The sequence below is a fragment of the Mycteria americana genome, chromosome 7 (genome assembly GCF_035582795.1).
Source record: "Mycteria americana isolate JAX WOST 10 ecotype Jacksonville Zoo and Gardens chromosome 7, USCA_MyAme_1.0, whole genome shotgun sequence".
Classification (NCBI taxonomy): Eukaryota; Metazoa; Chordata; class Aves; order Ciconiiformes; family Ciconiidae; genus Mycteria; species Mycteria americana.
In genome coordinates, this window is record NC_134371.1 from 56,887,292 (window position 1) to 56,902,670 (window position 15,379).

Consider the following 15,379-nt stretch of genomic DNA (forward strand, 5'->3'; position numbering starts at 1 on the left):
TGAATTTAATATTTTGAACACTTTCTGTCAACTTTGTCTTCGTATTTCACAAGCATAAACATAAAGCAAATTATGACGCTTCTAAATAAGAGCTTGAAATGCAATCTTCTTATAGAAATATGTATGTCTAACACAGCTTCTCTTTTTATTGATCGCTCTGTGCAAAAATATGAAGGCGTAAATACTAGGAGAGTTGATTCGTTTTAATTTCTTTGCACTTAGACATGGCCTCAGTCTAAAGAAGGATCTAACCAGACTCTGACAGTTAAAGATTAACAGTCCTGCCATACCAACAGGCTTGAGAAAGGAGCTTAGCTTAATCCTTAAGAGAGTATAAGATGTCTTATGTGTATTACTGCATAGGAGCACAACTTTAATAAACACAGTGTAATGTAATTTTCAGTAGTTTTACTGATGTAAAGTACAGGATATGAAACAAACAAAAAAATTGGCAGATCTATTTGTTTCGAAGGGAAACAAAAAGGAACTATAAAACTTACTTTTTTTTAAAGATTACTTTTATTTTGAATTTCAAAGTCTCAGTGCTTTGCACAGACTCATACACAAAAAAGCAATTCCAATTAAAAAAAGACAAGCAGATGCAACCTCATCATCCACAATCAAGAGGAGATAAGACTACAGTTTCAGCTAAACTGGTTTACACACTGCTCTGTTATATTTGTTTTTACCTCTGATCTCAGTCACAAGGTTTTCATGTACTTCCTGTGACCACTGCACTCCATTTTAAGAAGTCTTGAGAACTTAAATAACTGCTGGTCCTTCGACTTAGCATGACATGGCTAAGATCACCTCTTGCAGCTTCAAGTGGAATTAATCTTTTTTTTATTTGCTATAGACCATGAAAATTAACCATCACACCTGAAAGTTCAGATGCTAGGACACTAATTGTCATGTTAGAACGATTTTTTTTCACGTTATGCACTACAAATAGGTATGTCACCTTCATAACACACTGAAAAATATCGCTAGGGAGTGGTATAATTGTAAAAAATCATTTCTGAGAAACTTTAATAAAGCTGATGCATCTTATCATCAATGTGTCTGAGAGCACTGATATAAGCATATTGGCTCTGTCTGTTTTTAGCATAAACTATATTTCTAAGGCTAATGCAGCAGTTTCACTGTATTCCATATCAATACGAAACCTCGAAGACAGGTTTTCAGGTCTTGTGAATTGTCTCAAATCTAGATTTGATCTGAAGATACATGCTATTACAGGTTATATGTATATGTATGTACAGGATATGTTGCTGTTCCATCTTGACAGCAGTGAGAGCCCTGACAGAAAGCCTGAGAGCCAGCTGCACCTTCTACTGAAGCCCAGGATGCTGCACATTTCAATGTCTTTCAAGAGAGCAGAAACATGATCCCTACACTTACAAGTGGGTAACAAGCTGTTCCAAGTTTCAAACCAGCACAGCTGGGAGTGAAAGGTGATTCTAAAGCCTCATTTCACTTTCCAGGCCAAAATGTCCACAGGCATAATTAAAGATACCCTGAAAGCTGTTCTGTATTGCACAAATTGCTGCAGATCAAAAGGGATCACTATGCTGGAAAAAATCAGACACATTAATACCAGAGATACCCTCCTGGCCCTGATAACCCTCCTCCGCATCTACCAGCTGCACAAAGTACCTCATTTATGCCCTTAAACCATCAGGGATACACTAACACTACTCCTGAGAAAGAATATTCAGCATATCTATAACTAGGTTCATTGCTTCTTTGCATTGCTACCAAGACATAAAGCAGATACAGTGAAAGTGAATTTAGCTCTAGTTTTGATTCTACTTGTAAAAAAACAGAGCTTTTGGCTATTCATAAAAATTAAATGATAAATCAAAATTAAATCTATTAATATGACAATTACATATGGAAAGAGTAAGATTGAGGCTCAGCAGTCTTACGTTAGATAGTGAAGATATCAGCAAAAATTCTTCATTGACTGAAATTAAGATACAGTCATCAACGCTTCTGAAGAAATATTCATGGTAAGAACACCAGAAAACACAAATGAAAACACAAACATTACAAACAAAATAAGCTATGTATATAGGAATAGCCATGCTACAAGCAAAAATCCCCTTAGCTTCATTCTCAAATGTGATTTTCTAAAGCAAAGCAATTAAAATCTTTTCTTTGATAAGTATGTGCCCAGTGAAAACAGCAGATTTTGTCATAAAGGGTGACCTAGATGACTAAATCATGCTCTGTGAACTTCACTTAGGGTCTCGTTTCAAACTTCGAAAACCTGATCCACAACATCATCTATCATATTAGGCTGCTGTACAAAAGAGAAATGCTGAAAAATAGTCTTTTTTGTTAAGCGTACTGAACATGTGGCGATCTAATGACCAAAATTTAAGTAACAAGAGTACTGTGAGGCATGTAAATAAGACTTCTGACTGAACACTAAGAAGCATGCAATTGTACAATAAATCTGTTGGTTGTAGTTATATTCTCCAATCACATTAGGTAGGAAATTCTTAGTGGTGTGGCAGAAGACTGAAAACACTCCTCTGGAGCAGGGTTAGGAAACCATTAGGATATGGACTAGCAGGTTTTTGCAGGGAGATGCAAGCAAATACTCACCATGCTCCTTACAACCAACCACAAGCAAGTTCTGCCTGTGCGTCGAGATTGTACGACACAGAGAAGCTCTATGGTGTAAGCTACATAACCACACTAAATATGCTGCTAAGCCCAAGATAATAAACCCTGCCTCTCAGTCAAGCTTATTAGTTCTGGCTTAGCAACATGCTAACTGCAGCTACTCAGCTGCCAGAGCAGAGCCGGTGCATCTCCAACCAGCTCAAAGGGAGGGCTGAGCATGCTCTCATCTGCTGGCAAAATCCCATATAGACATATGCTTAGACATCATGTCAGCTGGCACTTGGCAAGAAGGGGAAACCCTTACTGAAGTGCTGGTTATTTTGTATAGTCCCATTCATGTCTGAGGTAGTTCTCATGGATAATGCGAGTAGTATGTAACAAACTGCCTCAGTCTTCATAAGGCTCATGAATCACTATTAAAAACAGAAAGAAATCCAGAGCAATGTATATAAGTATATACATATATAAGTAGATGAACAAATGGGAATAGCAGTGACCTTGCCATAGGTTTTTCATTTGTAAAATGTATTTTGGATAGCCATCAATAATATCAATAATAATGACCATTTTATGGAATGTTAAGTGTTAAGAAAGAAATTATCTAAATAAAACACAAAGTGTTTTGTTATGTTTTGTTTTTAAAAAGAGGAGTTCACCTACAATTGCGCAGGCACAGGCAGATGAGCTGAGAAAGGACAGGCAGTATTAACTCTGCATCACTCTGGCAGCTGCAGTCAGACCACTGGCTGTATTTTGAGGTTTTATGTTCCTATTTTAGAGTCAACCAATATACTGAGAGATGTAAAACTAACCTTTTTACAGTAGCATTAGGAATAAAATGGACAGCAACAAAATTTAGGAGCACACTTGTCATTATTCTAATCTCCAAAGGTGAAATTTAGCCAAGTGTCTGAAGGACAGACCCAAAGATGCCATATTGAAAGCTAGAGCGGGGCAGGGAAGGGACAGCACAGGTTATACAACAGCACATACTCCCTGTGAGCCTCTGTGCTCTGCATAAAGACTGAGGATAAGATCGGGGGAGCACTGCTTCCGTGCATTTGGCCAAACAGCTTTCTCATAAGGACTATGGACAAGTCTTGGAAATGGAAATCATAATGTTTTCTAAACATATCTTTGCTGTGGCCAAATGTTCAATCTCTGCAAATACAAGGTGTATATAGTTTGGGTGGCTAAAGTTAAAGTACAGGTAGTATTTCAAATGCAGTTTCAGTCCGTGGCACTGCACTTGAGAATTGTCCAGAAATGTTTTGGCCATGTCTGTACCACCATTCCCTAGGCTCCCCTGTAGCTTCAGCCTATTCTGACCCCGAATGCTACAGAAAGCACAGTGCAGAGCCAGCACAGCTCCAGAAGAAATATACCTGCCAAAGGTCAGGATTTACTTGTTTGGATACAGTGTGACTATTCTCCTTTCAAATTCAAGCTAACAAGCCTGTCTCGAACTACCACGTAGACTTACTGACCCAGCCTCCACTAGCTTTGAGATCTCTGTGTCACACTTTATTAGCCCGGAACCACGTGCTACCTTCCTGTCAGTTGCCTCGATTATGCGCTTCCTCAGATACTTATGTTTCGTACAAGTCACAAGGGTGAATTTCATTGAAACAGAATAAAAATACCTATCCACAGAGAACGCAATGCAGGCGAGAAAGTTTAGAAGGTAATGAGCCTGAACGTAATTCACGTCACTATCTACAAAACACGGCCTGGTGTCTCAAACTGGGAGAAAAGGTTCTAACCTCATGCAGGCAAACTGGTAAGTAGCATGTACTTGGTGATGAATGCAGTCTCTACAAGTTTATTTCTCAGCGAGCCATTTCTCAAGCATAACAATATTCCTTTAAGTTTCCTGTGCACAAAGCTTGATACAGATGTACATTTGCACAAACTTGCACTGTTGAATTTTTCTTTTCCTTAGAGATAACTCTTAGACTGATGCTCTGCTGAGTGTTATTACATCTACTTTTATGACCTGCTATAGCTGAGGGCAAGATATATTCTAATTTAATACTGTCCAACAGTACAAAATTTACAGAGTATTTTATTTCTGCAATACTAACATCATGCCAATACCTGAGGATGCTAATAACATACTAAAATCAAAATATAATATTTGCTAAACAAAAATGCATATACCAAATGTATTGACTGTTTACTGAGAAACATTCTCCTCCTCTTTTCCAGGTTATTTCTTACTAGGCCATCCATTCTGTAATGGAAATTCTTCTACAGCTGCAATGAATTCTTAACATATTGTATTCGACAACAAAGTACACATTTATATATTCTTGTTCTATGTTACTTACAACAGTTCAGATTATTAAATCTGAACTAAGAAAACCTGATCTATGCTGCCTGTATACCATACAAACCCATTACTGTTCCCTTTTCATGGACAACGAACATTTTGCACTAGGTCACTGTCACTGTAAAAAAATACTCTAGTAATCTATTAATATATCGGTTTGACCCTCCGGATTTTAAAATAACCCAATCTTATTCGGAAGTTTTCTTACAAGGTTCCGGTAAGAATCTAGTATTTATTATTGCACTTAATATACACATTGTGCTTCTCTTACATTGTATGTCTCTCTGAATACAGATCAGGCACTAACAGTATTACCAGATTGCGTAACCTCGGTTCAAATGTGGTATATTCTCTATAGGAATGTGTACGTGTTTCTCAGCGCCCAACTCTGTCTTCCACGTAACACCATCAAGGGACTCCTCAAAGCTCCACTTCTCCATTTGTATTTTGTACTTCTGTTGCAAACAGACTCTCTGAAGGCAGAAGGTTTCAGCTTTGACTTGTCCCCTCACTTCCTATGTGACTCTTAACTGTATATGGATATTTTCAGAACGACAATGGAGAACAATTAATATCAGTTTCTGAACTGAAAATATTTGCTTTTCTAGCTGATAGCGAACTTCAGTAATTAAGCTGGTCTTAACACTTTAAGCTTTAACTATTAGAGCAAGAGTGACAACTAATGGAGATTGTTTAGGGATGAAGTGAAACAGAGTGAGGTGAAACATCATGATGCCTCATCTCACCTTCAAAGTAGCTTTTGTGCTGTCACATCTGCTTATATCAGCACCACACGACTGCTGATTTGATCATAATTGCCCTAATTAGAAGTTCAATTAATACACTGAGTTCTTCGTATCAATGCCACCTCAGCATCAAGGATGTGCATAGAGAGCGTTACTGAGCAATACAGGTTGAACTAATAAGGAAGGTCACCGGGAAAAGGAAACTACCTGCAATCTACTGTTCTGAAGATAGCACATAGTTAGGATGACACTCAATATCCACTTATGCCCCAGGACAAGCAGAAAGGGAGAACTTAAGGAACTCTATTGAGAGATATCCATCAGCTGTGAACAAAAATTACATTTCCTGTCATTGAAAATCTCATTTAGTTCAGTCTTGCTACCACTAACGATTAAAACCCTTCAAAAGAACACTTTGTCTTCACAGGAAGATGAAAAGAGCCTAAAATGCTCACAGTGAAAGACTGTGTGCAAAAAGTGCATAATATGGTAACTTTAAATGGTTATCAAATATAATATACTTCAGCACATACTAGAAATATGTGGTCATTGAAACTAATGATGAAAATGAAAAGAAAAAAAAATTAAGGGGTTTTGCATGACAGACAGACGAATCTCACTAGCAGGCAAACTGTCATCAATTCCCTGCCTGGAAGTATTTTGCATAACCATCAAATGAAGAATTTTGCATGTTCGCAAAAAAAGACAGGGAAGCAGACAAGGGAAACACACAGCACCCACTTATTAAAATATGATGCATATTCATAATACATAATATTCATAAAACAGGAAGGAACATATTTACTCATTCTTCATTTTTCATGATTCAGGATAAAGGCTATAATCCAGAATCAATCAAAAAAACAGAAGCGCAAAATAAATAAAACCATCTTCATGCTTCTGCAATTTTTCTTCCACAAGGAAAAAAAAGAAGTAAAGAACTTTGTCTTAGTCAGTTGTAAAAACAAGATAACATATTGTGACCAGTTTCATGGTATCAGATATTGCTGTGAGATGTGACTTTTCTAAAATGTGAGAAAATTAAAACACAATTCTGCATTAACTGTCTTGACCTGACCATCTACCTACTACTTATGTTTGTACTGAAATCAATCATCAAGATTCTGTGATACAGTCTCTGAAATAATCTTTTTGCTTCAGTTTCTATGAAAGAACAAAGCTACATCACAAAATGTCACAGACTGCATGGGGCAAGATCTTCACCTGGTATAAACTCCAATACTTTCTCTGTTTTCAGTATAATGATGATGATTTACTCTCCTTTATTTTCTCAATAACCAGAAAATGATCAGAACACAGCTAGTTTGTGGTTGGGCAGGTTTTTATGCGTCACCTTACATGAATAAATGTAATAACACCATGTATTAGATGCATACCAAACATCTTTTATTTTTCAGGGATATCTGAATATTTAATGGTACCTGTACTCTTTTTAGACAATTCTTTTAAGCAACAGGTCTTGACCTCTGCCTGGAGTCACTACCTCTACTAGTTAGATTTCACCTTTAACGGCACTTATGTTAGAAAGAATTAGGCAATAGTGATAACTATAAAATATAACTTGTTTTTATTATCTTGATAGCTAACATTTGTGTTCTCTCTTAAGCAGACACTGGAGTCAGAATTCTGTTAAAAAATTGTCCAACTACAGAACATGGCCTTCTCCATAAAATAAATGCATAAACTGCACAGCTAACTGATACCTTTATGTAAACATTTGAATATATTTCAAGATATTCTATGTAGCAACAATGCCAAGCTAGGACCACTGGTTCTTTGCAGAGGTGCCAAGCAACCTGGAAAACAGGAAAATGTACCATCATTTCCTATCATTGTTGTGCACTGTTTATTGCACACTAGGTATTATCACCTAATGCACATAGAAGCTGCTAAAAATTTTAGACAAGGGTCATCAAAATGAATGAATCCAGTACTATGATTTGTTTGGCTGAAAAAGCACACTACTGCAGTAGCTCAAAAGCAAGAAAATATAAAGCACAAGATAGTAATTATTCAAATGTTTGGTAAATCTGGTAAAACAATTGTCTCTGCGCTGTGCATGTGGACATTCATTTACATTCTCTGACTGTCATGGTACTAAATTTTTTTTTTTTTTAACTCTGTCAACTGTGTGAGGGATTTGACGAACCACAGCTTATCAGCGTAAAAGGTAACTACAGTACCTCAAAATAAAAAAAAATCCAAGAAACCAACAAAGCACTCAACAAGGGGCTTTTTGGACTCTCATCTTGCCTGGATCTCCAACAGATGGAAGTGTCCCCCCAACAAGGTTATTTTAGAATAAAGTCTCCCCCTTGTGGATCTCTCACATATTAAAAGCTCCATCAAATACTTAACAGCATAATAAAGTCTGTGCTCCTTCCTTTGCAGGTCAGAATTTCAGAGGCAAATAGGAACATGTCACGAAATCATAGTACACGGTTTACTTCAACTCAGTGGGCTCAATCCCACCTCAGGCAAGACAAGCTGGTTTGTTGTAAGATACCTTATGATTCTGTGATAAATTCATCTGAAAGACACTAAAACCCTCAAAATAATTTAATTCCTTCCCATCTCCACATACGTTAGTTATGAAGGTTGGTTTAGTGATCCCCCACAAACTATTCAGCCCAAGACCATCAATGGTTTAACTATTTAGGTAAAAATTCAAATTCCAAACTCTCTTTATCTAATACTCATTAAAAAGAATACAAAACATGGCAATATCCCCCACCACCACCACCACCATTTCATGTGCACAAAGTTTACTATCCTCAAAAAAATAGTTTAATCCCAGAACAATTTATTGTGTCTCAGAGATTAAGGAGCTACAGCACTATTTGCAGAATGACTCTTCCTCAAACACTTCATTAACTGCACTATTCTCTGATCTGCATTAATTTAAAGGGATCACGAAGATTTCTCTGCATATGATAATTTACAGTATCATAAGTTAAGAAATCATTGTGATGACTTAAATTATCATGTTGATCTCAATGCTCTCAAGGTATTTAAACTTGTTTCTAAAAAATCATACATTTTGTCTGCAAGATTGATTTTGATATGTTTTTTTAATTTTCTAAGAAACAAAATCCCTGATGGCTTGAAATATTATTCAATTACATATGTGACAAACTCATATTTTATTCGCAGTGCCAACTGTTGAGTCAATACTGGGTAAAAAGCTTTTTAACTATCCAGAAACATGTTCTCACATTCATTTCAGAATAGTAATATAATGGTTAAACATTTATTTCTTGCAAGTTCTGGAACAGTGCTAGGTTTCCTACTTTCATTAACAGTCTCTTATTTGTATGCAGTAATTGCTTTAAAAATATTAGCATTGTAATTTCTTGCTAGCACTATGATAAATCAACAGAAAGTCTTATCCCCACGCCTCCCCATGGAAGAGCATAATTCTGCTTCCCTCGACGCCAGTGACAAAACCTTTTTAATTTCAGGATTATACTCAAAGAATTCATGAAAGATGTTAGTTTGACAGTCTGGGACTCTTGTCCTTTCTAATTGCGGAACAGATGCAATAGCTAAGCAGTACTACACTCTGCCAATGTGCAGTAGGAAGCAACAGCTCCTCAAAGTAGAAGGGTAGCTGCTACTTCTCTGCTTCGTTTCGGTCCTTGACCTCTAAATAGCAACTATGAGCAAACCATGTTTTCTATTCCAAATGTGACAGGTTTTAGAATATGAACATGAGGCTATGAGGAACAAAAAAAAATATCATTCATTCATTTCAAACATCCATCAACAATGACTGTCAACTGCTGTTGGTCTGGGACATGCAGAGGTGAAATGCCAAGAACCAATCTCTGAATCCACTGCATTTCTGAATTCTCCTGTTTTAAGAGTTCGGTTCAACAAAAACAAAGTTTGCACTGCTAAACTGCAAAAGGCTGCTAATGCTAAGAACATGGGTTCTGATCTCTGCTGCTTGATTCAGGGAAAAAAAGCACTAGGAAACATCATAAATCTGACCAAGTGACGAGACTCCTGCAAAAAGACTCTTCAATCCAGTAAAAAGAATATTACATACTTTAGCTGTACGCTCAGAGACTGCCTGCTTATCCTGACAGGATGGATGAGGAACTACAATTCTTACTGAACATAAAAGGAGGAAAATAATTGGTAATTAAAATATTGTAAGCTATATTTTAAAATCATTGGTACTTTACTAAGTAGCTTGATTTTCTGGCAAGTAGTCTCCATACATGATCACCCAGCACTACTATATGAGCTGTACTGCTAGTAGTGACAGACATTTGGAATACATGATATTTCACAATACGGACAATTGTTAAATTCCATCCCTGAAGAGAAATGTCTATACTGCCATATAACACAGCTTCTGTATGTGTCAATATTCATATTGTAATTATGGATTAATAATAACTTTAGTACTTCTCCCACAGCTTCTACATATATGTGCATACTTATTCTCATTAAATGCATCAGAATGGGTACAACACCACAAGCATGAAACTAAGTTTTCCCATTAAAGCGAACTATGGGATCCAGAAACAAAGTCTTTCTAAAGTTAATAACATGTTTCAGCTCCCAGATCTGAATGATCTGGACATTTAGTCTACTGCTAACTGTCATTCATGCATGAACACATACCAAGGATGAATTTTGTATAATGGTCATTCAGGTTCAGGTCTTTCAACCTGATAGATAATCCCAAGATTCTATATGGAAAATTAAGGAAGCTGTATTGTGAAAAATCTACCATCCATTATCATTCCACACTGTCACCTCTGTGCCATCAAAATAACATGTACCATTGCTGAAGTCATTCCCCCCTTACCTTTCCAAGCCTGTTGTCCTCATACAACAGGTACTTCTCATCTCCTTCCGGACCTCCCTGCCTCTTCAAATATCACGTCCTTCTCACAGCAACAGAATTTTATCTTGCTTTCTTCTTGCGGCTCTAACCTTAAACCTCCCTGATTCCTTCATTTTCTCTCACTTTGGGCTGGACTTTTATGCTGCTTGCTGTTCAAGCTGTCTTCTCTGCAGTCTCCAGTGTCCCACCCAAAAAACATGTTCTCTGAAAATTTTTCACCATTTCTCAGTTCTTGCAATCTCACTCCATATTCTCATCATCATGGATCCTGCACCCTTCTTTTTTCAAGCTATTAATGCCTGCAATCTTTGGCACTCTCCATTTTTTATTCTGCAGGAAACCTATGTATTCTGAGATTGTAAATCCATGTTAAATATATGGGTCTGTTAAAATACTAAAACAAATATACTATTAAGAGTCAAATCTGAGCCCTTCTCTCCCCCATCATCTCCTTATGGTAATACTGTGTCCTCACTGCTCTGTATTGTATACCACAGTGGCACAGCTCTCTGCATGATCTCATGTGCATTAAAATAAGACAAAGCAAGCTGGGAACACAGCAGGGACTGCACAATCTTCTTTTTGACCCCCAGAAGTTATGTGGAAAAGTTATTAAAGCTTCAGCAGATTATTACTGTGAGGCATGAGCTATGTGAAATGAAATTCAGAAATGGAGTATCTGTGGGTTTTGGGCCATATTACAATATATTAAAAAGCCAGAGGATCAGCTTTCTCCAAAACACTGGGAAACACTAAAATTACACTGGAAAATAATAAACACAGAATAGTGATTTTAAGTACGTTCTATTAATGAGGGGTGTTTGGGAGTCAGGAGAAATCAATGTAAGGGGTTACCAGTGTCAGAAGGCTACTCACATATACACCCCAAAAACCCATAGATACCTTTTCAATTATTATTGCTTACAAAAATTGTGTGCATATATATCTACACCTCATCACTACAGTCATGTTCAAGAAGAACAAAAGAATTACAAGAGAACACCTCACACACATGGGAGCCCCATGGCCAAACTTGCTTTTTCAATACAGACATTACATTTGAGAATTTCCAGGAGAACCATGTAAGAAAGCAAATAAAGCCTACAAGGGACGATCATGAGCTATTTTTCTGTGTTAAGAGCCCTACAGATAACTCTTGCATAGAAAGTGAAGCCAGAAGGAACAATAAAAATCTCTGTATATCAAAGTCACTAATCTTCACACAGTACCTCTAAACTGAGCTCAGTAACTTGTTTGACAACATATCTTTCAGAAAGATGTCAGTCTGGATGTGAAAATATGAGAAAGTTAAGAATCCTCACTTCCCTTGCTTATTTTTTACAGTAAATTTTTACTGTAAAAAGAAGTGTGTGTACTAAACATTATCTAGGGTTTTGGAAGAGAGGGCCTTGGAGCTTCCAGGTAAATGCAACAAACTGAATGCTGCACAAGAAGTAGAGGAATCTGCCTTCTGAGAAAATTACTGAAGCTCGAGTATCTCTTCAGCACGGATGTGCCACCTTGCTCACTTTATGTCATTACGTCTGTCTTGTGAGATATCAAAGCTTAGTCTGCCTATCTCTGGTAAACGGGTATTACAGTCTGACAATCCAGCGTGGTAATTCCTGTGTCAAGGGGAGGGACATAATTTTGTTCACCATTAAAGAGATGCCCCCAATTTCTAGAATAGAGACTATGGTTGACAACTTCTGCTTCCCAGGAGGAGAATGAAAAGGTCATTTGTGCAGGAGATACAGTTCTCTTCCGTTTCCCAAGACAAAATGAGCTAAGAATAAACACCTACCTATTGACTTTCCCTTCCAGTAACTAAACTTCCTTCTTTAACCCTTCCTAATACCGTCATAAACATCCATTTGTAGCGTACCTCTAGCACCCAGCATCAGAAACAAAACGCTTCACCCTCCATCTTCTACTGGGCAAGGAAAGAGAAAACCAACACTCCACACAGGCCTAACCGCAGGCTGGACACCGGGTCCCGTTAATCCATGCACCCAGGGCCAGGCACTACGGCAGCGAAGCCGGCCCGGACACTGAGGCACCAGGGCACCCATCCCGCCGGGGGTGGACCCGCCGCCGCAGGGAGGGCAGGAAGGAGAGCTTTGCGGGTACGGGGTCAGGTGCCCCCTTGGGAGGACGGGAAGCGCGGGGTCCCCGGCTGACCCGAGGGCCGGGCGAGAGGGGCGGCCCCGCGGCCGGAGGCTCACCTTGTGCTCCAGGACGCTGATGTAGCCCTCCAGGAGGCCGGCCCCAACGGGGAGCGCCGGGCGGTGCTGGCCGCGTCCCGGCGGGCGGCTGGGCACCGCCGCCACCTGCTGCTGCCGCCGCCGCGGCTCCGGGTGGCCCCCGCCGCCGCCGATACCGCCGTACATGAGCAACAAGCTGGTGCACATGGTGGTGAGCGCCAAGCAGACGGCCAGCCCGTGGCGCTGCGGGGGGCAGAGAGAGAGGCGGCTCAGCGCCGCGGGGCAGCGGGCTCCCCCCGCCGCGGGGCCCAGCGGGGCGCACCGCTCCCCGCCGGCGCACTCGCCGCGCCCGCAAGTTTCACGCCGCCAGAGACCCGGCAAAAGTGCGAGGAGAGAATTGGGGAACCCCCGCCTTCCTCCTCCTGGCCCCTCGCCGGCCCGCTCCCCTGCCTCCCGCTCTCTCCCCTGGCTTCTTCTCCCTTGCCCTTCTCCTTGCCTCTTCTCCCCTCTGTGTGCCCGGCTCCCCCGCGCCTCTCATTCCCATGCAGCCGTCCCCCTTTGGGCATCTCCTTCGTGCATTTTAACGAGTGTTGGGGATGTAGCGCTCCCCCCCCGCACAGCTACCTCAGCCTCGTCCTCTAAGCAGATCGGCTTTCTATACGCTCCTTAAAACGCACACACACAAAACCCCCAAACCACGAGCAACACGAATAAAAGAAAGCAGGCGGAAAGTTCTTCGCCGCCGCCGCCGGCGTTTTGTTCGCCTTCGCGCAATCCCCAAGAGCCGCGGGGATGCAGCCCGGGGAAGGCTGGAGCGTGTGCAGGCTGCCCGGGGCAGCCCCGCTCCGCTCCGCGCCGCTCCTCTCCTCCCCGCCGCCGGAGCCGGGATGAGCAGTGCCAACAATGCACTTACCATCAGGGTCTTCATTTTGTGCGCCTCCCGGCCGCCAGTCCTCCCGCTCCCCGCTAGGCTCGGCATGGCGGGGAAGCCGCAGACATGGCTCGGCCAGGGAAGCGCCGCCGTGGCGGGGATTAGGGGGGAATTACACCCGGCCGGACCCTCGGAGCCTGCCAGAGCCGGGTCCTCGGCTGCCCCGCCTGCCTCCGCCTCCGCCTCCGCCTCCTCCTGCCGGCGCAGCGGCGGCTTCAGGGCAGGTGGAAGTTAAACTTCTGCCTCCCCCCCAGTCGCGCCGCTCCGCCGGCGAGCCCGCGCCTCGGCGGCGCGGGGGGGCAGCGGGAATCGCCGGGGCGGGCACCGCGCCCCCGGCGGGCACCGGGCGGGCAGGGGCAGGGGCTCCCTCCCTCGACCCAGGCTTCTGTCCTGCTTGTAGCACCGGGGCACGACCCTCACGTTACAGTACTGGTGTTTTTTCCTAGCGGAAAATCCGTCGTTCTCCCGCCGCTGGCTGGGTTTCCTGAAGCTGGCAGCGTTCAGGCAATACTTTCAATTCACGTTAGTAAAAAAATCGACGCTCTCAACTCCTTGTGCGGAGCTAACAACACCCTCTCTTTCCCAAGCCCTAAAAACCAGTTTCAAAACCTTTTGACAGAAGCTTTCTTCACTTTTTAAAGTAAATCTTACAGGCTTGCTCCCCATGCCATCTTTTTGGTTTCTGAAGAAGAACATTTTCCCACTCCCCTTTCATAAGCAGCCTCCTAAAGTTTTTTTTATTATTATTTATTTTTTTGTGCTAATGGTGTACAGTTCAGTTGTGAAAACTTTATCAACAGATCTCAATTTACATAGATTTCTTGCTCTGGGAATTCCACGTTTATAAATGTGCCCCTTCAAAACAAGCCATTTTAAGGTTGATATCTTACAAAGTTATTAAACTGACAGCATAGCATTTTTTTTAAAAAATCTATCTCCTAATCATGAAGATATTTCTCTTGAAATTACTCATGGAAATAATAGTTCTAATATATGGCTTCACATCTAACCTATAGCTATATAACATTAAAGATTACATTAAGGAGAAAACGATCAGCAGGCTAACTCAACCATGGTCACAATAGCAGCTTTCTCAAGGCTGGAATTGTCATTGAAATCCATTTTTTATCTTTACTAATTCATTGGAGGACTAACAGTGAAACAAATGCCATCTCTAGCATTGGCACAGCATGCAGCATTTAGTGCCTTTTAAGAAAGTAAAAAGAAACAAGAATGTATGGTACATCAGCGGAGAGCGCAGTAAACATGCTTTATCATTTCAAAGGAGAATGCCATATTGCACGCATGCTTGCTATTTATTCAGTTTGTGGGTTTGGTTTCAATAGTACCAGTTGTTAAGACAAACGAAGCAATATGAGAAGAATCTTATCAGGTCTGGGTAATTCTTTATTATGTGGTTGCACTTGACACTCAAATTAGTGAAACAAAGGGCCAACTTGATGAATCATTGAAAGCAAATTATCTGTGGCTCTCCAAGGCTTCCTGCAAGAGACTACAAAAGGCAGCTCATGCATTTTACAGTGCTGTTTCTCAACTATCAGCAAGCAGGTTGCTGGTGACTGACCTTTCTAAGCCTTTCTAATATATTTTGCCATGCCAAACTGAAGCATCATTTTTATGATATAGGCT

The 15,379-nt window shown here is 40.8% G+C and overlaps 1 protein-coding gene across 1 annotated transcript in view; it reads right to left on the reverse strand.

The window, feature by feature from the left end:
• ST6GALNAC5 (ST6 N-acetylgalactosaminide alpha-2,6-sialyltransferase 5) overlaps nucleotides 1–13,726 on the reverse strand; it is a 72,645-nt gene extending 58,919 nt beyond the window's left edge. The window contains exons 1-2 of the mRNA XM_075508570.1: nucleotides 13,712–13,726; nucleotides 12,820–13,041 (exon numbers count right to left, since the gene is read on the reverse strand). Coding sequence (XP_075364685.1) covers nucleotides 12,820–13,041; nucleotides 13,712–13,726 — 237 coding nt within the window. The remainder of the gene's footprint in view (nucleotides 1–12,819; nucleotides 13,042–13,711) is intronic.
• Nucleotides 13,727–15,379: the final 1,653 nt, after the last annotated feature.